The following is a 25848-nucleotide window of genomic DNA, read 5'->3' on the forward strand; positions in this document are numbered from 1 at the left end:
AAATACACTTTATGCCAATGCTATGTGACTTGAAAAACAAGAAAGAAAAAGTGGAAGAAATGTGAACCTTGGTCGCTATTTTTGCAAAAGTTCTACATTTCTATAATTCTGAGTATATAGCTCAGAATCAGAGATAAGCCAATTTATTTCATACAAAAGTGTAAAAGTAGTTTGTTCACACAGAACTCACTTCTGCCTGAAAGTACTTCCACAGATTTTGGTGCTGAAGTTAGCAGAAACAAAATTTAATGTATAGGAAACTCATTTCTAGTTGATACTCCAAAGGAGATGTTGAAGATAGAGAAAACCTGGAGATTTAATAAAGCAGTGTATACTCACTGGTGGCCCAAGAAGTCCTTTAATTTCAGCAAAATTAGAAATTCCATCTGTGTTATTGAGAAGTAACTAAAAAAAGAGTTAAGAACAGGTTATTTCAAATGGTTTATCTAAGGCACACACACATTTTTAGAAATGTAGTTATCTCTTTATAACTATGAATAACCCTCAAACATAAATAAGGTGACAGAAAAGGCTCTCTACTTCTAATTTTCTTTATACATTTGGAATAAAGAAAACCTAGAATTTCTTTTACATTTCTTCTGTAAAGATCTCAGAATACTTTCAGAAATTTAATTAACTGACTCATGTTTTAAATTTGAAAGCTATGATACCAAATTTTGCAGCCTGAAGCCATTCCTCCTCAGCAAGATAAAGATCAAATGGAGGTTTTATGCTCCAGTGTGTCACTGGCATTCTAAGATGGTGAATCAGTATGAGCACACTCATCCTCTGTTGCAGAGCTGAAGTTTTAATTATATTCTGGACATGTCTGCATCACACCATGCAACGCCATGCTGCAATTCCTAAGTCAGCACTGATCATGCTGCTGTATCTGAAACTAGCTTGGAACCCCAAACTGAGATGTGGAGCAGCTCCTCCACTACCCAGTGCTGAGTCTCAAGATGCTTGAACAGCACAGTGTAATTGCACTGCTCCCTGTCCTGGAAGTAGTGAGCTTCCCATTAACCCAGGCATTTCTGCATAATAATGAAGATGGACAGGGACTTTTGGAGATCTGCTCCAACAGTCCTCAATGCCAGGATAGGGCATGCCTTCAGGTGCCAGGGATTTACTTAGCCCATAAATAAACATGTTGTCACTGCAGTTTTGTGAGATTTGAATACCTCTTTTACTGTCTGCAACCATGTGTAGATCAACATGAACAGACCACCAATATTTTCCAACATTTGTTATGAATACAGTATCCAGGAACTGAGTTTGATACTACCTTGTTTGAATAGGAGTTTGACCATATGCCCTCCAGAGATCACTTCCAATACTCCTATGAGTCTCTGAATACTATTTTTTAAATCCAGATCACACATCCTATCCTATCCTATCCTATCCTATCCTATCCTATCCTATCCTATCCTATCCTATCCTATCCTATCCTATCCTATCCTATCCTATCCATTGTCATCTGAGCATGGCAGTGTATAGCCAGCTTTCTGTGCTTTGAGGTCCTCATATTCTACAAAAACCACCAGAAAAATGGTCAAGTAAAAATAGAGTTTAGATCCTACACACAGCACTCCATCTCCCAGGCTGCATTAACTCTACTGCATGCTTCAGGGATAGTATGATGCCCTTGGTCCCACTCAATTTCCAGTTTTACATGCCCCAGAAAAGGAACAGGACACAGCCTCCTACTTTAATGACAGTAATAAAAGAGTCCCACTGCTGCAATTGTTCTGCTTTATCTGGTGGCAGAAATCCAGGAGTCCTGGGTTTACATGGTCTTTTCATTGTGGAATCACTCATTATTAATTGTTTTTGGGCTCAATCCAAACTATTTTGAAGTCAGTGAAAAGAATCCCAAAGGCTTTGCTGAGTTTGGGATCAGGCACATTGTATATTTTACACATACAGTTGATCTGCAAATGGAAATTGTGATTGGAAGTCAGAAAACCGTACATAATGCTGAAGAACATTTGAAAACAAAAGGTAGAAGAGTGATGATTAAAGAAAAAGATTTCAGTCTTCACAACTTCTTCCAGGAATATTCATCTTTGGGTTTGGGTGTGCAAACAGCTTTAATAACAACAATCCAGCAATATAACTCCTAAACACATTGAATTAGTTCAGAAAGTGCTGACTACAATAAAATAAATATGTTATATAAAATAAAATAAAATAAAATAAAATAAAATAAAATAAAATAATATGTTATATATGTTTATAATAATAAAGTAAATATGTTTTCCATATTTTCTTCACTGTTATATTTTAGGATGATTATCTGGGTTGGTTTCTAAATAAACCTTCAGCTTTGTATCCAAAAGGCATGAATATGGCCTTTTCAGAATTACAGAAAGAACAGGCTGAACAAAATCTTTTGACATCTGCTTTACACCCTCAACATTAACCTTTCTTTGTGACTTTTGTTTCTTGTACCTAGACTATGGGTGAATAGTGCCAGCCAAACATAAAGGTTTAAAAGTTTTAAATTTAAATCCAATAATGTTTCTCTATTCAAAATTACTTCTGTACTATACCAAACTATATTTCTGTGATAAAATCATAGCAACAAATATGATTCTCTGGTTATCATGATTTCATTCATGAAAATGCACTGAGTATCAGCAACTACGCTCTGAAAGAGTGAAATAGCCAATATAGGATGAGAAATATTGATTTAAGTGTTTTGGAATATCAAACAACAGCAAACAGAGGGACACTGTTTTTTTTAAAACGTGATGAGTCAGAGCAGACTTCCTGATCAGTCACAGGAGGCAACAGAGGAGGCAGCAAGGACAGAAAGCCTCTAAGACCTACATTGCTGGTGGGAACTGCAAAAGCCTGGAAACTGATAGGTTCCACTGCAGACCTCAGTTTTCCCCTAACACTTATTTTCATGGTATGAGAAGTAGTTCTTGAAGGAGCCAAATCTCCTCCATTCACATAGGGACCAGGTGAAATGAGAAGGAAAACAAGGTCCACTTTTCAGTGCAGCTCAATCAATGTGCTATCAGCCAGATACTTACTGGTGAAGCCTGGCCCTGGGTCACAGTTGTCCATGTCAACTCTAAATATTTCAACAGCACTGAAACTGAACTAACTCTTTATTTCCTTTTTTTTGTTCAAGCAACACAAAGTTAGTTTAGCCGTAGCCAAACAGACCTTCTTAAGAAAACTTCTTTCCACCTTTGATGGGTAAGTCCATTGGACTTCTGTAGCCCAATAAGTATTGTTCTTGGCTACACAATGGTTAAATAGATGACCCTGACCTGGAGAGTAATCTCTCTAAGTGCCCTATGGTTCACTCAGATCACTGATCTCTGATGCTCTACCCACATCAAGCCAATATCCATATTACAACAGCTGGCAGTGTTATTTATTTTAGTTCTGCAATTCCAACTGCAATTGATAGGTCTGCTTGCAATAGTTCTTTTCCATATTTGAAGCTTGCTATGAAAGAAGAGAGACTGAGTTAACAAAATGCACTTGGATAATTTAATGTCTATCTCAGCAAACTTATTACAAACAAATATCCTGTTCTTACACAAGCATTTGTGAGACAGGAAGAACTCAATGTCATACATAGTGATGGATAATTCCACACACATTGCATGAACTGTATCAAAATCCAGTACACAAAGTTCTCAGAGAAATATTCTGATTAACAATACAGAGGATTTGATGGTTCTTGCTCTACCTCCCCAGAACACCTATACTACAAATGTATATAAAGCCGTAAATGCTCTCAATCTTTAAAAAGAGCTTACTTCTAAAACCCAAAAGTGCTTAGAGAAGGAAATGGGTTTCTATATGGATTTGTAATACACCTCATGCAATACAGATTCTACCAGGCTCTATACATTTCTGTAATACATGGTAAAAGTAGTTCATACAGAGGATCTGGAGGATTCAGAGGATGCACTTTAGGTTTCTTCAGACATAGCTACATGTTTGACAGATGTGTGGACTGTGACTAGTACAGGTAGGAAGTCATGCAGCCTCCAGGAAGTGAGTGTCATTAGTTTATGTCAGCTTCAATAATCTTTTTATGTTTTTTATATGTACTGTCCCCACTCTGAGGCTGTCACAGTGTTTTTTTCAAGTATTAGTGAGCTATGGAGCAACACATTGAGGTTAATTTTTATTGCAAACAGAGCTGTTTAGTCACTGATAAGAGTTAAGGCCCCACAGTGGCACCATGGCAGGGCTGTGAGAAAGAACATGAATTTTACATCAGGATTTCTATCACAACTATTGAGCAGTTCCCCAGAAACTCCAACAGAATTGTGATAAAGTGTAGAGCTGCTGACAGTCCCACTAACAGCAGGACTTTGAACACAACCAACATTTCTATGAGTATATAACTCTGCTCATCCAAGACTTGGGATCCAAGATCCTAGCATGGATTCCCAGTAAATTCAGTAAAGAAAAAATCACTTCTGTTAGGACGTGTGATGTGGCCTATGGGATGCAAATTAATCCTATATTTGGTATTGGCAGCAAAAGCCTAAGTGAAAACCCAGTTGTTTCAGTCAAAAAAGGTAATGTGTAGTTCAGCTTTATGATAATGATGGTGCCAAGCTCCCCTTAACACAGATTTCTCAGCTGGGCATTTTCTCTTCTTACAAATAAAAAACTCTTCTTACTGCCCTTCTATACATTCCTATGGATATGGCTGGCTGTTTCAGGCACCTCCACCTCTCAGAGGTGAAGTTTCCTGCAGTCACTCACAGTTCCTCCAGATCTTAATGTCACAACAGGCTAACTACTAAGATTTTTGTTGTCATATCCAAGTGGGATACATCCTAATCTCCAGCCTTCATTACTGCATATAGTACTGTTTTTGCAAAGGCTGATGCACATACTGCAAAACTAACTGAAAATATGCCTGCATCTAAAGCATACTGGAGAGTTTTTATGGGCTTCTACTATTTTACCCCTTGTTGCTTCCAGAGTCAGTGCTCTGGTTTGTACAGAGGACAACTATCAGGAAATTACTCTCCCCCCATACTACTGTGCCTCAGATGCTTTGCTTTGTTAAATATTCCCAGTTTTGTATTTCTCTGTTGGTTTCTATTTGATGCTCACAACTCCCATAGAGCCACCTAAAGAGATGTTCAATATGACCTCATAACTCTTGTAGTTAAGCTCTTTACCCACTTTCCTCCAATCTAATATTTTCAAAAGAAATCCATTTGATACAGAGACATATTGAGATTCTTTTGTTTTGAGGAGTAGACTTATGACCTGAGTGAGCAGCAGAATTGCCAGTGTGTTAACCACTTGTGCCCTCTTCTCTGTAAGGGGAGTAACAGACCTCAATGCTCGACATGCACACTTACCTCAGGTATTGCTATGACTGACCCTGGTGGTCCTGGTGGTCCAGGTGGTCCCACAATACTGCTCCCGTCCTGTCCTGGTTCACCCTATTTCAAAAGCATTACATGTGGAAAACTCATACACTAAGCACTACATTACTACATTTTACATTTCACATAGGTTTTTTGAAAATAATGAAATCTACACAATCTCACCCGAAGTCCTGGGTCACCTTTCTCTCCTTTTGGACCCTTCAGGTGATTAAAAAAAAAAAAAAGAAAGAAAAAAAGCATAAGTTATTTAAAAGGTGAAATTATGAAATGTGCTCTCCCTTGCTCCACAAAAGAGCACAGCAGTGATTTTCATGTACAGAACAATCAATTCCCAGCTTTCTCAAAACACACACGGGGCCAACTCAGATCTTCTGAAGGTTTGAGGTTTAAAAGTATTTCCCAGAACTTTTGACAGAGTTTGCAGACAAGTAGAAGCAAATGGACACAAAACATTTCATTAGCTGGGAATTAATCCAGTGAACTTTTCTTTCACTGCACTGAAATCAGCCATCTTGGGCTGTGCTGTCCTTTTCTGGCATCAACCACATCAGCTGTGTCTGGGATTTCCCAGAGGACCAGACAGGAGAAGACAGGGGAGCTAAACTGTCATCTTTCAGGCAGCTTATTTCTAAGCTTGATCAGCCCTGCTGTAGAACTCCCTGTGCTAGAAATGCAGACACTTGTCTGGCACAAGTGAGAGGAAGGTACCATAGGATGAGCCGTGGGACTTGCCAAGCAAAGCACACTGTAATCCTCGAGGGTCTTAAGCATGAGAAATACATTAAAATCACCTATGAGCCTACTGGATTTCCTCTAATTAAAGGCAGAGCTGATTTCTGAATAATTAAAAGCAGAAGGATCATTGAGGAATCAGAACTAGCCTCTGGAGATGCCTGTATCTCTTCTGATTGATGAGGGAAGCATGGGCAAGTTACATTCTGCTTCTGTGGTTTTTATCTGAGGTAACTGCTCCAGATGAAGCAGGACAAACACAGCCCCAGCTCTTCACACTCTGCTGGCAAGCGCTGATCCTACTGATCAATAAGAGGTAGGTTTGGGAGCCAGTGTGTGTCAGGTGATCAGAGATGATGATAACCCCACTCACCATTTCTCCGGGATGCCCAGCAATGCCAGGGAAGCCTGGTTTTCCATCTGTGCCTGGCATCCCCTGCCACAAAAAACACACAGTTATTCTCTCTAAACTGCATTCAGTTTCACACAAGCGGGAGGCGGCCACTGGGGAGGGTCACGATACAGTTCTGAACGGGCTGGTGGGCAGGTTTGGGGGAGGCTCATTATCTCATTAGTCATCTGCTCTCTCCACTCCTCCTGCTCTTTCCCCCTCTCCAGAGCAAGCTTATGGCTTTTTTTTTTTCCCCCTGCAGCTTCAATCATTTTTCACTGCTTCCACCCCTGCTTAGCAAAAGGGTGAATTTTGTTGCTTTCCTTCAAAATACTTTTGATGAGCTATTTCCACCCTTCAGTTAAGTGACTCTCAAGCTGGAGGAAGAGAAGGGATGTAGACATTGGCATCGGATGTAGACAGGAGTCAGTATGTGGGGTAAAAACACCCCCTGCTGTATTTCACTACAGGCCTGTATATGACTGCTGGAATTTGATAGCTACTCTGCTATATGGGAAAAACAGAAGCACTAATAATAATGCAGTTTGCCCTAAGAAAAATGGATAAAAGAAGTTTCTAAATTTTCAAAGGACCAGATCAACAGTGAGTTATGCTTTTTGCATCTGTTTTTCTCTGCATCATATGAAAGAGCAAAGGAAATGACACAGAGCAGCCTAATGATTCATCCAAGGGACCGATTACTCTTGCTAGCTTGTTTTCTTTGGTGGAGTTTTTTGGGTATTTGTTTTGTATGTGGTTTTCGGTTTGTTATTTTTTTGTTTGTTTTGTTTTTTTGTTTTTGTTTTTGTTTGCTTTTGCTTTGAGGGTTTTTTGAAATATGCTGGGGATTTGTTTGTTTCATTTTGGTTTTTAGAAAATACTGTTGTGTTTCCAACATTTTGCTCTGCTTGAAGAAAACATATTTGAGTTTTAACAATATATGTACAACCATAAAAGATGTAATGTGCCTGCTTCATTAAGAAAGGATATAGTCACTATTTTTTTTTTTTTTTGGTCAGAGATCAGTGAAGAGTGTGGGTCAGGAATACAATATGATTTCTGAAATATTCCATTCTTCATTTTATAAACAATTTTATAGACAGGATAAAGGGTGACTGACTGTTAATGGAATTTAGGCATCAAAGCAACTACTGGGATTCTGGTATCTGTATGAGCAGTAAAAATGGTACTTGGATGTAAGCTTCTCAAGTGCTTATGATAAATTATAAGTATCTATCTTCAGGAAAAGTATACGGGCAGAGGAAATTATCTTGGAACAACAGCATTTCTGCAACAGAATGTTGTCATTTCAGGCATGTTGGTACTTGCAGGATAGCTTCCTACCATTACAAATGCTGAATAATTTCTCCCATTTGTTTTCCTAAAGAAATTTAAATGGGAAGAAAAGATCCAGGTTAAGTAAGATGGTTTATTGCAGCTAATGTATTCAGAGACATCCTTATTTCTAACTTCCATCATATTTTAAGAATGTAGCTCATTGCTCAGGTACAAGAGCATATTTTTTAGTTTGAGAGTTGAAGGGATAAAATTCTTATTTTTAAAATAATCCTGTATTTACTCCACTTAAAATATACACATATTTCAAATGCACTCTCACATAAAACAACAATAATTACTAGAAAAAGGACCTAAGAAGAAGGGACATGTAGGAATAATAAATAAAATATTCTATAGTCTCACACTGGTTAACAAGAGTTCAACTACTGTCCTGTGTGTCAGCGCATCAACTTTAATTATCATGCTGACAAATATCTATGTGAAATGACAACACTCATAATATGTACAGCAGATGGAATTTATGGTAAGAAGAGTCCTGCTACACTGTTGGTATTTTTAAAAAATAAACAAGCAGATGCTGCTAGAAGACTGTGATAATACTCTTGTAAATACTCAGCAAGCATAACTGCATTTATCTTGTTTCCTAAAGCAAATTTTGATTTCAGGGCCATGCCAAATGCAGAAGAAGGCTATTATTTTATTTTATATTATATTTTATTATTTTATTTTATTTTATTTTATTTTATTTTATTTTATTTTATTTTATTTTATTTTATTTTAATTTTAATTTTATTTTATTTATTTTCTAGAGTCACACCAGCGCTCTCTGCTGGCTTATGCCTGCAAGAGACATTCAGGTCAGACACAGACCAGCAAGGAGTAGCACAGTCCCAAAGAGGAGTTTTGGGGTGGGCTCCAAGAGGAGTTCAAGGCAGGGATTAAGACAGACATTAGACATGAGCCTACTACTGTAGCACAGACCTGTGGGGTGCTCTGGTGTGGGGTGGGAATTATACACCACCATATGAAGGAACAGGCATGTGGAACTTTAGTTTTCTGTCTAAGCTTTGCTGATTTTTATCTTCATTCTGGTGAAAATGTGAAGGGCCTTGCAAGACGTCTTTGAAGACATACACCTTTTAGATGCAATTTTAACCACATTTTAGGCAGAAGTCTTAAGCACCAGCTTATACTGGCTCCTGACACAATTCACCAGAGAAAGGGGTTTGTGAAGCCACTCTGGGCTTTAATATGCTGACAGAGCAAGAAATGTTCATTAAGTGCATTCCCTAAGTGCATGAAGAGATGAAAAGAAACAGAAGAAAGAAACAACTGAGGTTTTAGATCAGGTTAAATAAACTTCCCACCTTTGAACCTGGGGGACCTATGTTGCCTCTTTCTCCCTGAAACAGAAACAAAGTAGAGCTCAAGTATTAAAGTAAGCAGTAATTACAAGGGTTTTAAACATGTATGCTACTTTCCTTAAAAACAAAGGAACCAAATGGAGTAAAACAATTAGTAAAAATATGGCGTATTTTTGGTAAAGTTATGCTTGGCATGCATTTGTTATTTGGTTCTGAGATTTTAACCACCCAGTTGCCACCCACATCTAACGAGTTTATGGTCACAACTCATTATTTTTGCTGAGCATTCACCAAGCCACATTCCTGAACCCTCATTTTGATGTCTGAAACCAGCTCATGGTAATGTTCCCCAGATCTACCACTGGTGCCATGACCTTGTGTCTCCACAAAGGATTCACCATCTTCCTCCAAAACAGCTAACACAGTCTCCCCACACTGCTGCTCTCTCCACCTACCTGGGCACTGCATCAAACCACAAGTGAAATAATGAACACCTTTGGAACTGATTCTGCATGATTTTAGCTCTAAGTAGACACAGTTATTCAATTTTGTAACAGATAGAGAACATCCAATTTAGTTTATTTCTTTGGAGATAGAGAATATAGACTGGAATAAATCAGCCATTGCCTCAAATGTTATGTTTATGCTTACTGCTTTTTGGGAGTTCATATATTCAAGAGAGTGTGAAGACTGTAGGCTGTTTTTTAATGCAAACAGCTTTTCATAATAATAAAAGTGAAAGTGAATTTGGATCCATGCTTACTTGCTGAGAAAGAGAAAAGATTGATCATAGAAGGTCTTCTCCGACAGCTGTACTTGTCTGGGGTGTTTGAAGGACGAAGGATGCATGAAACAGAGCTATACCTTCAACTCCTCGTGATGCATTAGCTCTGGGCTTTGGGCTCTGGAAGTGGGTGGTTGTTGTATTTTGCCACTGTTGCTTAGTGAAGTAATTTATAATCATGAAAAGTGGGTGTAAAATTCATCCCCATGAGAATGATAGTGTATTATAACCACTTTATATTAATTTTGCTGTAGTGTACCTGGTTTTGTAAGATGTCAGGCAATAGCAGGCTCCTTTCTGTTTCTCATGTATCTTGGGGATGAATGATTAAACCAAGGTGATGGTGAGGTCTCTTAGCCAAAGTTTATGACTATCTCTACTACTCCAGCCCATTTCCTAAATCCTAAGAATCCTGCTACCTCAATTTCTGAAATCTTTGTGAAGCAGAATTTCTTAGAAACAAAATTTCTAGCTAAGGACAGAGAATAATTAAAAAAAAAAAAAAAAAGGAATTTTCAGTGTGGAGACTTGGCACCTGCGCATGTGCACAGAGCAGCATCATGTGAGAGCGCATCTATTCTTACCAGTCCACTCCAGTATCACTCACAAACATGTGCTGTGCAAATTGTGATTTTTTTTCACTCGTAAGTTATGTGCTCCAGCAGTAACAGGAATAATACACAATGGAGAGATTTTTTCAGCTCTAGAAGCTGAGCTTTACAGACTGTAGACAGAGAGGGCTGGTCAGATCTTTGGTGGCTGTTGTGCTATGAATTAGGTGTATGCAGTTATTGTTGGCAATGGGCAGTCAGTGATTAGTGCTGGGTGTAAGCTCAGGTGAAAATTTCACGGGGAGAGGATGAGCTCTGCTACTTCTCAACTTCCACTTCCCACTCTTTCAATCCTGCTATTATTTCCCAGGACAATGAAGACCTTAGATTTCTTTAACTTCACATTTAAGGTGTTGTCATGCTGTACTATTAACCTGAGTGGTCGAGCTTTACATAGGAATAGGAAAAGCCTCTTCCTGTCTAAGCGACCCATTCTGCAAATCTGCCCTTTTCTTCTGTGATTTTCCATCTCTCAATTTTTTTCGTCATGGGTTACACAACCAGTAGCAGCATCAAAGTGGAAAAATTCAGTCACTTCTAAGCTCAAATAAAACTAAGCAAAGTAGTCATTGCTCCTCCCTTCTTCCCCCAGCACCTTCCAGAATGTTTTCCTATCACTTTCTGGGATCAGAAGGCCTCCTCATGCAGATTCCTCTTTCAACAGCATACATGTATCTTCTTTGAGACCAGAGTGACATATAAATGAGCAAAAAAGAGAAATTGCCAGATGTCCAAAAAAAATTTAAAAAAGATGCCATGGAATGTAATAACCCAGTTAGTATTTACTCAGTGGTTTTGTTGGATGTGAAATAATTCTAATAACACATATGCTGCATAGATATCCAGTGTAAATGGGAACAATATATGTTCCAAATTAATCAGTATATGATTCTTAAAGGAAAGATGTTATATTCAGGCAAATTCTGGGAATATGGAAATAAAAATATATGAAAAAGAAATGCTAAAACAATATAGGTTATCTTTCAAGTGTTTTAACCTTTGGTCCTAAGGGTCCACGATGTCCAGGTCTTCCTGCAGAACCCTATAAAAATACACTAAATTTACTGGTAAATCCACATGGCCCTTCAAAATAAATTATTTTTTCAGAAAAAATGCACTTATTCTTACAAATACATCTTTATGTCTGTCACTGCATTCTATACTTGTTTTTAGAAAATATTAGAAATAAATTTATCCAAGCACATGTGTTGTGATGTACTGCTTTCAACTGCTTAAATTTTTTTGAATTTGCATTCTTGACTAAAATTAAGATATACTACCAGTTTAGCAGCAACACAATCTTGCTAGATTTAAAATAAGTTTCCCAAATTTTTTATTTAAAAAATAATTTGGAAATTCAAATTCTTCTCATCTCTATATAATGACATGGGTTGTAAAGAACAATTATGGCTCTTTGATAGTAAAATGGACAGCAGTTCATTACTGGTCATTGTATAAAGTTGAATGGAATAGAAAGGAATTCAACAAAGTGATTGAATTTTCTTTATCTGGAATATGAAAGCAGATATAAATGGTAATGCTAAATAATGAAAACACCAATGAAACTTTACACTGATCTGTGGAAGAAAATAAAAGAAGCCCTGGAAACGAGAGCTGAGCTGTCAGAAAAAATAATTTATATTTCTCCTTCAAAACCCAATCGCTATTTTAATAGAAATTTCAACAGATACAAAGACAATGCCAATAGAAGTAATTTATTTCTTAGCAGCTGTTTTGAGTTGCAACTTCCTTTGAAGCAGATTCTCTCTTTTCACCTAAACACCACTGGGTATTCTGGAGTTGTGATAAGGTGTAAATGGCTCATAGTGCTGTACAGTAACTATGTAAAAGTATTTTCATAATTTCAGCAGAATTCTTATTTTTCTTATCTTCCTTTTTACATCTCTCTTTTGTACTGACTCAAACTTTGCAGAGTAATTAAGCAGTAACAGGAAAATTTTGTTCAACTGCAACAAGACATTTTTTGAATATTTATAGCAGAGTTACTTGGAAACAATGCCTGTTATAAAACCAAATGTGAGAATAAGGCTGTGACTAGGACAGGTCAGAATGCAGAATTTCGGCCCTGCTTGTGGACACCTCCTTCAGCTAACAAATTAAATACTTATTTTTGTAATTATATTTTTGTACTATTTTTAGTATCTAGGAAAAGACGTAAGAGGGGGCAAAGTTCTCTAAGCTGTCAGCTACATCTTCAGTGACACACAATTACTAGTACTTTAAACCAACACAGTAAAGGAGTCAAAGTCACTCCTGCTTCCAGCGTTCAGTTGGTGTCTGATGATTCATAGAATGACAGGATTGTACAGGCCTGTGGAAGCCGTCGAAACAACTCACTCCCTTGAAGCTTCAGATCATGTCAGTCATGTTTCTGTCCAGCAAAGTCTTGGTAATTCCAAGACCAGACCTGCAATCTCCCTGGGCAATTGCTCCAACCTTCTAGTGAACAGCCTTCTCCTAAGGCTTAGCCTGAACATCACAATCTGCGAATTGTGACCACTATCCCTTGCTGCACCAACTGGCACAACAAGGAACAGTTTGGCTAAATCATACTTGCAGTTGCCCCTCAGAAACTCATTAAGTAGCTACTGGATTGTGCCTTTGTCTCCTTTTGTTGCCAGACTAAACCACTGGAGCTCCTTCAATTGCTAAGAATGACAATAAATCCAAATGATTTTGTTGGTACTGATACATTATATTCCCATATTCCCTACTTCATGATTTAAGTGGCCCACACTAGCAAAAAATCTCCCGAGACACAGTAATGGAGTAAAAAAGCATCCCTTTGTCTATGACATTGCTCCCACACTACTGGGAACAATTTTTTAGTTTAAAAGTGGCATGTTGTATTATACACTTTTGTTTGTCAAACTATAACATTTCAAGTTTACTTCATACACGTGGTTCACCTTCTTATGAGATAAAGGTATCTATTAGGATGAAAGGAGAAATAGAGAGCTAGATAATGTGAAAACCCTTATTTCACCCTTTAAGATCTCAAAAATATAACAGAGCAGAATCAAAAAAATCATTAGCTAATGAGGTATCAATCAGATTCTTTGGAGGACACAATTATTTTAATGACATTCTAGGGCAAGTGAATCCATTTCAATGTAGTGACTCTCAATCTATAGCTGACTGGGGCTATATGATTCCAAAAAGCAGAATGGAGGAAAGTTCTGTTTGGAAAAAAACCCAAAACAAACCAAACAACCCAACAACAAATTATACTCCCCTCCTTCAAAACACCCACTCACCTTTGGTCCCCTTGATCCAGGAATTCTTGATTCACTTAACAGGTTGATGCTACCTGATCCTTCCATATCCTAATGGAAAAGGCAAAATGGTACAGAATTTAAGAATTTATCTTTTGGGTTTTTTTTCTGGTTGTGTTTTTTTTTTTTTTCCCAACTGCTCTATCTTCTGAAGCTCTGTAAAAACTGGAAACATACCGAACACAAATATTTTAATATTTTCTCATTAACTTTTTCTGGAGTCAAATGGATGTTCTGGAGATAGGCTTTGCTCAAATGTGATAAAAACATGTTGATCTTCCTTAGAGAAATTCTGGCCTTTACTGTCTTGCCAACTTTGCCAACTTGGCACCATTGCTCCAGCACTTCAGGCTGAAGAGCATCAAACAGAGGTGAGATAGTATGTACTGTATTTAAGCACACTTTTAAGCAGTATTTTGCTGTGTAGAATTTACCTGCCACCCAGCTACTGAAACACAAATGACCAGTAAGGGTTACCAAAACTTTGGCAGGGGGAACTTGCAAACAGTTTGTTAAAGGCAGCAATCACTTTTCATCAAAAAAGGCTCTTCCTAATTCTCACAGTTGCATATTGAACTCCTGCCTAAAATACTACAATCTGAAATTGAGCAGAAAAAAATTCCACCATCAAATTGTAGAATTAATTTTGTTGAAAGTGCTCTCAGAGGCTGCCTGGCCCAACTTCCTGTCAAAAGCAGTGTCAATACTAAATTTTAATCAGGTTATTTGGGGCATTGGAAACTCAGGCCTTGAAACCTTCCAGAGATGAAAGTTAAGTGTTATCCAGACTAAGCAAGATGAGCTCCCCAAGGCTTTCATTACAGGTCATCTGCTCCAGCCCACTGTCCATTTCCATTGCCCTCTGTTAACTTCAGAAATAAGTCTCTGTGTAGTGGGAGTCCTTGAGAACAGACTACCTATTTCTGCTCTGGCAAAATAGGATATTTTTTAGTAGTTTTATACCTATTGAAATTTTTTAGTAGTTTTAAGGAAAACTACATAGAAAACAGCAACCTCCCTCCAGCTTTCATTTTTTCTGTGATGTTGCAGATCCATGGCAGAAGCAGGAGATGCCAGTTCCAAAGCAGAAAAAAAACCCAAAACAACAAAACAAACAAACAAACAAACAAAAAACCAAACACAAAAAACAAACAAACAAACAAAAACCAAACAAAAAAAAACAACAACAAAAAAAAAAAAAAAAAAAACCAAAACAAAACTGCAGGCTGCCATAATTCCTTGTTTCAGGCCAGCATCTCTCATGTTCCTATCTCCTGGCTTGTGCTTAGTCCAAACTTATCCGATTGTCCTTCAAAACATCTGGATGTACCATGCCAGCAGGGAACTGTTCACTTGCTTTTAGCTGCAGTTTTAGTTGCAGCTGTGCTGGCTTAATTGTTTCCTTTTTCTGAAAAGAGAAAATCTTAATCTTTGTTTTACTTCCCTGCTCACAGACATACAGCCTTCATCTGCAGCATCAGCACCAGGTGTCAAATCCCCTCACTTTCCTTTAGATGACTAAAATGGTAGAAAATTGTTACTTTTGGGGAGTAAGTGTTCTCTAAAATTTTAGTGAATTAAATTGGCTTGTGGAAAAATTGATGGGATACTGAATGGTAGTGCAGGTGAAGGCCAGGAATGTGCCAGAAATGTCTACAAATGGGAGAAGGAATAGGAACAAAGCTCCACCTCCTGGTGACAGCAAGCCCTTGTGTCATCTCACCATGTTTAAAGGACCCACACTCCTGGCCTGCTTAGCTTTCTGCCAGGTAGTGACTTGAAATAGCCCAGCTTAGCCCAGCTGTGGTGCACTCGATAGTGTAAGGGGAAGGGTGAGACACCAATTACAGAATCACAGAATCACAGAATAATGAGGTTGGAAAAGACCTCTAAGATCATCAAGTCCAACCTATGCCCTAACACCTCAACTAGACTATAGCACCAAGTGCCATGTCCAGTCTTTTTAAACACATCCAGAGATGGTGATTCTACCACCTCCCTGGGAAAACAATTCCAGTACTTTATTATTCTTTCAGTGAAAATTTTTTTCCAAGTATCCAACTACACCTTCCCTGACGTAGCTTGAGACTGTGTCCTCTTGTTCTGTCAGTTGCTGCCTGGTGGAAGAGACCAAACCCCACCTGTCTACAACCTCCCTTCAGGAGGTCAATAACCTTCAGCAATAAGGTCACCTCTAAGCCTCCTCTTCTCCAGGCTAAACAACCCCAGTTCCTTCAAACATTCCTCATAGGGTTTGTGTTCCAAGCCCCTCAACAGCCTTGCTGCCCTCCTCTGGACGTGCTCAAGCGTCTCAACATCCTTCCTAAACTGAGGGGCCCAGAACTGAACACAACATTCAAGATGCAGTCTCACCAGCACCGAGAACAGGGGAAGAATGACCTCCGTGCTCCTGCTGGTCACACAATTCCCAATGCAGGCCAGGTTGCCTTCTTGGCCACCAGGACACACTGCTGGCTCATATTCAACTGGCTGTCGACCAGCATCCCCAGGTCCCTTTCTGCCTGAACACTGTCCAGCCACACTGTCCCCAGCTTGTAACCTGGTAGGGGATTTTTGTGGCCAAAATGTAGAACGCTGCACTTAGACTTATTAAACTTCATGCTGTTGGACTCTGCCCATCTATCCAACCAATCTAAGTCTCTCTGCATAGCCCTCTTTCCTTCCAATAGATCAACACAAGCTCTCAGCTTAATGTCGTCTGCAAATTTACTAATGAAGGACTCAGTGTCCTCATCCATGTCGTCTATAAAAATATTAAATAGAACTGGTCCCAGTACAGACCCCTGAGGGACACTACTGGTGACTGTCCCCAGCTGGATGCAGCACCACTCACCACCACTCTCTGGGCCCGGCCATCCAGCCAGTTCCTAACCCAGCACAGAGTGCTCCTGTCCAAGCTGCAGGCTGCCAGCTTTTCCAGGAGTATGCTGTGGGAGACAGTATCAAAGGCCCTGCTGAAGTCTAAATAGAGAACATCCACAGCCTTTCCTGCACCCACCAGACGGGTCACTTGGTCATAGAAGGAGACCAGGTTGGTCAGACATGACCTACCCTTTGTAAACCCATGCTGGTTGGGTCTGATACCCTGGCCATCCTGTAAGTGCTGTGTGATAGCACTCAGTATGAACTGCTCCATTATCTTACCTGGTACTGAGGTCAGGCTAACTGGTCTGCAATTACCAGGATCCTCCTTCCTACCTTTTTTTCTAAACAGGTGTCACATTGGCCAGTTTCCAATCATCTGGAACCTCACCAGTGAGCCATGACTCTTGATAAGTGATGGAGAGCGGCTTCACAAGTTCATTTGCCAGCTCCCTTATCACCCTAGAGTGGATCCCATCTGGTCCCATTGATTTATAAATATCCAAGTGTCCCAGCAGTTCTCTGACTGCCTCTTCTTGGATAACAAGAGGACCATTCTGCTCCCTGGCACCACCTACCAACCCCTGAGGACAGTTGTCTTGAGGACAAGCTGTCTTACCACTAAAGACTGAGGAGAAGTAGGCATTAAGCATTTCTGCCTTTTCCTCATCTTTAGTTACTAGGTTGCCTGCCTCATCCAATAAGGAACAGAGGTTGGTTATACCCTTCCTTTTACTATTAATATATTAGTAAAAACTTTAAAAATTATTTTTAACAGAAATTGCCAAGTTTAAGTTCAAACTGAGCTTTGGCCTCCCTAATTTTTTTTCTACATGTCCTAGTAGCTCCCTTAAATACTTCCTGAGAAATATGTCCCTCCTTAAAAAGATGATATATATATATTTTTTTTATTTCTAAGTTTTTTCAAAATCCCATCACTCATCCAGACCAGCTGTTCACCTTGTCAATTAATCTTTCAGCTCACAAGGACAGTCTGTTCTTGTGCCCTCAAGATCTCTGCTTTGAAGCACACCCAACTATCCTAGACTCCTTTGTTTTCAAGGGCTGTTTCCCAAAGAACTCTCTGAATAATTCTCTTAAGTAGGCCAAAGTCTGCCCTCTGGAAGTCCAACATAGAGATCTTATTGATATTTCTCCTTATTTCACCAATAATCAAGAATTCTATAATTTCATGATCACTGTGCCGCAAGTGGCCTCCAACCTCCACATCACCCACCAGTCCATCTCTATGTGTGAACAACAGATCTAACATAGTCCCTCTCCTGGTGGGCTGGCCCACCAGTTGTTACAAAAAGTTATCCTGCACACCCTCTAAAAACTTTCTAGACTGCTGTTTTTCTGCTGTATTAAGTACCAAGCAGATGTCTGGTAGGTTGAAGTCGCCTACAAGAACAAGGGCTGATGATCCTGAAACACTGTTCAGTTGCTTATAGAATAAGCTGTCCACCTCTTCATCCTGGTTGGGTGTACAATAGCAGACTCCCAGTAGGATGCCAGCTTTGTTGGCCTTCCCCTTAATTCTTACCCATAGGGACTCAACTTCATCGCCATTAGTTTCAATACCTACGACATCCAAAACTTCCCTAATATAAAGAGCCATCCTTCCACCTCCTCTCTCTTTTCTGTCTCTTCTGAAGAGCTTGTAGCCGTCTAGTGCAGTGCTCCAATTATGTGAGTCATCCCACCACGTTTCTGTGATGGCAACTACATCATAGCTCTGCTGCTGCACCATGGCTTCCAGCCCTTCCTGTTTGTTACCCGTGCTGTGTGCATTGGTGTACATGCACCTCAGCTGGTCCACTGATTTCTCCCCTAACAGTCTTACCATCCTTGGGCTTGCTTCCAGACAGCCCAGATGCATCCTTTCACCCTTCAGACCTAGTTTAAGGCCCTCTTAACAAGGACTGCCAGTTCATGAGCTAAAAACCTTCTGCCCTTAACAGAGAGATGTATCCTGTCTGATTCCAGCAGAGCAGATGCTGTAAAAGTTGCCCCATGATCAAAGAATCTGAAATTTTGCTGATGACACCAACACTTGAGCCACTTGTTAATGATGTGAGTTCTCCTCTTTCTTTAGTCATTTTTTTCTCCACCAATGGGACTGAGCAGAACACTACCTGTGCACCTGTCCTATCAACCACTTGACCCAGGGCCCTAAATTCCCTTTTAATTACCTTGACACTCCTCTTTATAATCTCATCACTGCCAGCCTGGAGTATCAGCAGTGGGTAATAATCAGAGGACTGAATCAGCTTAGGAAGCTTCTCAGTGATATTTTGTACCTGGGCTCCAGGGAGACAGCAGACTTCCCTGTGGGATGGGTCCGGTCGACATACAGGGCTCTCTGTTCCCCTCAGAAGGGAATCACCCACTACGATTACCCTTTCTTTCTTCTTGTTGTTAGAGCTGGTAATCTGTTTTTTAGATGAGTCATAACTGGGAGGCTCACTGGGTAGATATTTTTCTTTTAAATCATCTGGCTAGCTCTCTAGATACAGGGCCTCATACCTATTCTGAAGTGGTACCTGGCTAGGGGATGGGGGGCAGGAGGTATTTTTGTTATCACCTTCCTGAGCAGGGACAGATTTCCACTCCCCTTCATCTACCAGGTGCTCTCCCTGAGGAGATTTATTGGTTGATGATACTTTTTGTATTTTTTTGATTGGTGTTAGGTTTTGTTCCCCCGCCCCGATATTTTAGGGTTATTTGTTGTTTGTAGCTTGTATGGTGTTTTTTACCCCCCTCCCTCTTTGGTGGGTGTATTTTTTGTTTGCTTTTTTGTAAGATGGAATTTATTTTTTTTTTGTGGGAGTCAACTCTGTGGATTTTTTGTTTAAAATTGCTTCTAGCATGGTTCTTGCTGGAGCAGTAAGTTTTATAGTTATTTTGTCTTTTTGTGTTGCTATATGATATAATTGTATATTAACATATTTTAAAAATCTTGGCCCAAAAATCACATGGGTCTCAGTGTGTGGGTAATTAGAACGGACTTATAGCAAAAGATTTTTGAGTTCCCTGTTGGCTAAAGTCACAGGATAAGTGGCTGCCACATTCTTTAGAATGGATAAGATATTAAGTTGGTCTTGGGAACAGCCCCCCCCCAACCCCCCCCCCTCCCCCCCCCCCCCCATGTTCTTAATTTTCACTGGTCTCACTAATAGCTGTGTCATCTGCAAAATCGGTCTGGAAGCTTTTTTAGTCTCTGGCCAGCAGATAACAGGTGGAGAATACCTAGGGTTTTTGGATTTTCTCTTTTCCAGGTTGAGTTTGAAGAAGTTTGCTTTCTGTAGGGGTTTAGGCTGTCTTTTTCAGGGATTTTTCTTCTTGGGCTAGGGTCTGATGTTTAGTACTTTTGGTGAGCTCGTGCCCACCCAGAGATGCCAAAACTGACAAGGTCACTTGGTAAGACTTTAGCAGTGTGAAAGTTGTTTCTTCCTTAGACCGGCTGCTGAAGAAGAGGTCTGGAATGCGTGAAGCCGAGTTTTCAAGATTGTTTATTTTTTCTTATCTATAATAGCTTCTCTCTGACCTGCCAAGGTCTAGCTAGTACAGAAGCCATGGCAGTTTCTTTCCCACCCCAGGAATCTCCCACATTACATACCTAAAATTACACATACCATGTTTACAGTTCTTGTACTAATATTTAAATCTTCATTAAACAAGGTGTCCCTATCCTAAACTAATAGAAAAGTGTCACCATCACACTGAGACATAGAGGACAAGAAGAAAGAAAAAGAAGCTAGGGCATGCCTAATTTCCTCCATCTTATACCTCTGAATTTCATTCTAAAAAATCCTAAAATTCTACTTTTCCACCCTATGTCAATTTTTCTATTACACTATTCAAATCTTTTTACTTATAATTACTCATATAAAGTCAACAACTTCTCCCATAAACTAAAAGCTCAAATAATCCAAAACAACCAAAAAGATACTCTAAACTCCAGCACTCTATTGCCTGAGAGTGAAAGGCATAGGAGTCCTCTGACTCTTGGTGAGCCTCTCTTAAAGATGTGAGGGCTGAACTCCACCAGTCTATTTCCCTTTCACTATCCCTGATACTCCTTAATCTTTCAATTTAATCCTTAAACTCAGCCACCAGTGAAAGGAGGTCATTCACCTGTTCACACCATAGGCTGGCCTCCTCCACAGCACCCCCTGAAGCCACTGATAAGCTCAAACACTCCACACAGGAATGGGACTGTACAGGCACATCCTTTTTGAAGGGCTCCGCTTGGTCACATACACTGTACCAACCACAGATTTTGACCAGGTTAAAACCATTACTAGGAGAAAGCCTGAAATCAAGCAACCAATGAAAACACCTCACCTTCAGCTACTATTGAATGACAGCTTAACATCAAAGGTATGGAAAACATCATCTGACCTGACTGCACTGGAAAAGAGAGAATCTTGTTCTTCTGACCTTTTCTGCCAACTCCACAAGAGTAAGGGAAGCAGAAGGATTGTATATCTGGAATCAGGTCCTTCATTTTGGGGGATCAAGGTGAGAGATCTTTTGTGCAACTTCACCTAAGATTGATTTAATGTTATTCAGACTTTCATTCTGCTCCTCCATCAGCTATCAATATATCAAATACCAACAGAAAAATCTCCCCATATTCTCTTTGGCCTGTTTAATCAAACTCTCACTGAGGAGGGTAAACCACTCTGTGTTTCTGGGCCCTTCCTTTCCCTTGACTGCACTGTGCCAGTCTGTTTTTCCCTTTAAGAGAGTGCTTGATGCATACTTTATATCACACATCATCTCTTTTGACATCTACATGTTTTTAATGGGTTTACCAGGTACCTTCTGCAGCTCAAACTGTTCTTTTGGCAAGCATAAGTGCCAGCAAACACCATGCCATTTGGTTTTTGCACATAGCTGATCACAGATGCTAACAAGTGCTAACAGGAGTATTTTGCAGAAACAGCCTTACAGCAATAAACAGACTGCCAACCAAAAGGTAGTGTCACCCCAACAAACTGGCAGACCACGGTGCTGCCTCAACAGATGGGAGGGGTGGGCATCCAAAAGATCAGCTGCAGCTAGCAAGTCTCTTTAAAGTAGTGTTCCTCTCAGGAAAATGACAATCATACCAATTTTTTTGACTAGATAAAGTTCAAGATTAAGCCAGTTGAGATACTGTTACTGCAGTTAGAGCTCACATCCTTCTGCATTTGTATCCATAAAAGCAGGGACTCTCAGTTTTCACCCTTTCCTACTTATCTGCAGTTAGAGCTCACATCCTTCTGCATTTGTATCCATAAAAGCAGGGACTCTCAGTTTTCACCCTTTCCTACTTATCTGCCAAGTTTGCTCCTCTGAGATTTAGGTATTAAGGTATTAAGATCCTAAGCGCATAATTTCAGGAGAACTCTTTGGTGACATCATAAGGGCACTTTGCCTTCTACTCAAATAGTGCTAATGGGGAAAAGTGGAGAATGTATTAAATGGGTCCTCACAGGTCACAGAAAATGACTGTAAGTCAGAGAAGCCATCATTCTGGGCTAAAACTCAGACCAGGCCTGGGATGAAGATGTGACTTGCCAGTGGTCCTTAACTCATTCTGAGACAAATATTTATTGATATTTATTTTGATTTTTATTCAGAGGAGACTGTGTACCAGTGTAGCGTGCCCAAGACAAAACAAAGGACTGTTTGCCTAGTCTTCAAGTTGTTCCTTGCTAACCATTTCATTGCTGGCAATTAAGAACTTGTGAACTGCTAAAGAGATTTTTGTCCACTGAAATTCACTGACATCAGTGAGATTATTAACCAGTAGTGTATATAGTACAATATTCTTTATTCAGACATCAGAAAGCAAATAAGGCCTCTAAACAAGCATTAGTGTCACATCTGTGACACTTCAAAAAGTCTGTAGAGTAAAAAAAAGAAAAATAGAAAAAAAGTTGGGGTAGATACTAAGAAAAACATGTAGGGAAACCACTTTACACCACCACTTTACTACAGTCATTCTACAGAGGGCCGGTAGTTTTGGTCAATCATTCTTACTTCTCTGATGAGACTACCCTGAGTTACTGTGCAAACTCTATTATATCCTATGACATAAAAAACTGTAGAAAGACTTTGTTGAGCCACACAGCTAAATTAGAATTGGAAAATACATGGAAAAAAAGGAAGAAAAAAGTAAAATAGGAATATTGATATTGACAATTTCTTGTCCTCTCTTCACAAATATGTTAATGCAGCAGCTCTAGTTCTTGAACCTGGGTATTCTTCCCTTGCCTTTCTTTACTGCAAAGCCACTTTCTTCTCCCCCAACATTATCCAAATGAGCAGTTCTCAAATTATATGTAAAATTCATCTTGAGCTGGTCTGATCTCATATTTTTAAGTGATGAAGGTATTATTCTCAGAAGTAGAAAAAGTAACATCTGCAAATTTATATTTCCAATATAACTTTTTTTGTCCTAAGTAGAAAAGACCATGTGGTCAGAAATGAGCAACATATATCTCTGTATTTACACTCCTTGGCAAATTTCAGTCTAGAACAAATTACTTTCTTATCAATTCAGACTTAAATACCTGTGAAATATACAGGTGATCACACTGTCTTTCCTCTGGAGGAAATATATCCATACTTAAAACAAACTTTGGAATAGTGACACACCTCAAATCCCAAGCTGTAACTTAGTCCTGGTGGTCCAGGAGGTCCAGGAGGCCCAGGAGGTCCAGGTGGTCCAGGTTTTCCAGGAGACCCAATAGGACCAGCTTCTCCTTTAGGGCCTATTGATCCGGTAACTCCAGCATCACCCTAAAATAAAAATTCGGACTATTGATATACTGAATATATCTAAGTAAAGGCAAATAAGTAGTTTCACAGGATCACAGAATATCTTGGGTTGGAAAGCTCAGCAAGTTTCAATTCCTCTGCCATGGGCAGAGACACCTTCCACTAGACCAGATAGCTCAAAACCACATCCAACCTGGCCTTGAACATTTTCAGGAAGCGGTCATCCACTGATCATGTTCGTGGCCCTCCCCTGGACTTGTTCCAACAGGTCCCAGAGGTGGACACAGCTCTCCAGGTAGGGTCTCATGAGGGCAGAGTAGAGAGGAAATATCACCTCTCTCAACCTATTGGTCACCTGCATTGGTTCTGGCTGAAGTGGAGTTTGTTTCCCCCAGAGCAGCTCTCACAGTGCTGTGCTTTGCATTGGTAGCCAGAAGGTGTTGACTACACACCAGTGTTTTGCCTGAAGCAGCACTGGCACACCATCAGTGCTGCCTCTTTAACAATTCTCTCATATCCTCCTCCCATCAAGTGGGATGGGAATGGGCAGTACCCTGGAAGGTGACACAAGTAGGCAAAAATAGCTGACCCAAATTAACCAAAGGGGTATTCCATACCATATGATGTCAGCTCAGATATAAAAGCTATGAGAGAGAGGAGGAATGGGGCGCATTTGTTGTTTTATAGTATTTGCCTTCCAGAGTAACTGCTTCCCAGGAAGTGGCTGAACATTACTCACTGATGGGAAGTAGAGATTAAACTTTTTTCTCTTTTCTTATATGCATATAAACTTTTATTTTCTTATTGCTTTAGTAAACACTGCCTTATTTCAACCTACAAGTTGTTTTCCATCTTATTCTCTCTCCCCAGTCCCACTTGGAAAGAGAGTGATAGAGCCATGTCCAGCCAAGGTTACGTGACTACACAACATTTCATAGGGAAGCATACTGGCCAGCTGAAAAGTCAGGTTTGCTCACTTCATCAGGTTACACAATAACAGTCTCTAAGATTTCTCAGCCCTTTTCAGTAATGTGCTGTATCACAGTCTTACTGTAATTCTATAAAAACACTTTTTTGTTACCTTTGGACCAGCAGAACCAGGCAGACCTTGATCACCCTGTAAAAGAAAATAAGTTCTAAATACTTAGAATAAGACCATTATGTAACAAAAGCATATTTATGGTAGTTTTCTTATTACAAATACCCACAGATTTCTGTATTGTTTAATTTGATGTCCTGTACATGAAGCCCTTCATCTGAAACATCAAAACTCTCAGTTAAAAAAGAAAACAATCTGCAATTCAGGCGTTACAATAACACATTAATAGCTCTGATCTTGTATGCTGACTGGACTCAATATTTTATTTCAATTATTGCTGTAGATTTTAAGGGTTTGGAGGACAGAAAAGTAAACATTGTAGGTCACATCCTCATGCTTCTGAACATAAATGTCAAAATCCTTATTGGCTACAACAGAACTGGAAACTGCTCCTACTCAAGTTGTACAGGGCACCCTTCCAAACACTGGATGTGATGACTAGGAAGATTTTAAGGTTCCTCTGCTACAATCAAGATTTTGTTCCTCTGCTACAATCAAGATTTTATCAATATTTTCTTTATACACTTTACTTGCATACTGGTTTTTTTTTTTCATGTCTATTTCATGGAATAGACAGAAAGACAATAATAATGCACACCAATAATTATTTTCAAAATTGCTCTGGATCTAGTGGAATAATTTTTATCTTGGGAAGCTCCTGTCCTTACTCACTCAGCAGAAATATTTCTTGAGTAAAATCTGAAAAAAATGAGTAAGCACCAGTAAATATATGATCATGTTTTTTTTCTAAAAACAGTGGCTAAACTCCATGTCAAATGTCACTTGATGAACAAACTGAATTTACTTCCAGTGCATCTGTTGTTTCTTTCTTGCTATTTTCTCTGGATTAATTTGGAATAAAGAACAAAACAGATACTGCAATATAAATTAAATCAAGTATTTCAGAAAAAAATAGTAAAAATTTAAAAATATTCTTACTTGTATTGAACAGGTGCAGATACATAGTGCTTCAATTCTAACTGAATTTTTATCAAATATACAGAATGCAGCAAACAGATTCAGTGAGGCAAAATATTTTAGCCCTTTTTTAGAAGATTATGATTAAAAAAAATAATTTATCTTAGATTGCTTCTCTTTTCCTATCAATCTCCTCCTATAGTATGTAATTAATGTTCAGTTTACTTCAGCTAGACTTCTTTCTGTTCTTAGGCTCCCTTAAAACACTCACCACTGATTACAATGGACACGGGTTTCAGGTGCC

The 25848-nt window shown here is 39.3% G+C and overlaps 1 protein-coding gene across 3 annotated transcripts in view; it reads right to left on the bottom strand.

Annotated features, from left to right (window-relative positions):
- COL15A1 (collagen type XV alpha 1 chain) overlaps window positions 1-25848 on the bottom strand; it is a 120544-nt gene that overhangs the window by 32367 nt on the left and 62329 nt on the right. For 2 of the 3 annotated variants that reach the window (XM_085571572.1, XM_085571571.1), the window contains exons 15-23: window positions 24609-24644; window positions 23405-23548; window positions 13850-13918; window positions 11569-11613; window positions 9180-9215; window positions 6496-6558; window positions 5553-5588; window positions 5361-5444; window positions 340-405 (exon numbers count right to left, since the gene is read on the bottom strand). In XM_085571572.1, coding sequence (XP_085427698.1) covers window positions 340-405; window positions 5361-5444; window positions 5553-5588; window positions 6496-6558; window positions 9180-9215; window positions 11569-11613; window positions 13850-13918; window positions 23405-23548; window positions 24609-24644 — 579 coding nt within the window. The remainder of the gene's footprint in view (window positions 1-339; window positions 406-5360; window positions 5445-5552; window positions 5589-6495; window positions 6559-9179; window positions 9216-11568; window positions 11614-13849; window positions 13919-23404; window positions 23549-24608; window positions 24645-25848) is intronic. The other variant, XM_085571573.1, reaches the window with a different exon arrangement.

This window comes from Lonchura striata, chromosome 2 (genome assembly GCF_050655825.1).
Source record: "Lonchura striata isolate lonStrDom1 chromosome 2, ASM5065582v1, whole genome shotgun sequence".
NCBI classification, from domain to species: domain Eukaryota; kingdom Metazoa; phylum Chordata; class Aves; order Passeriformes; family Estrildidae; genus Lonchura; species Lonchura striata.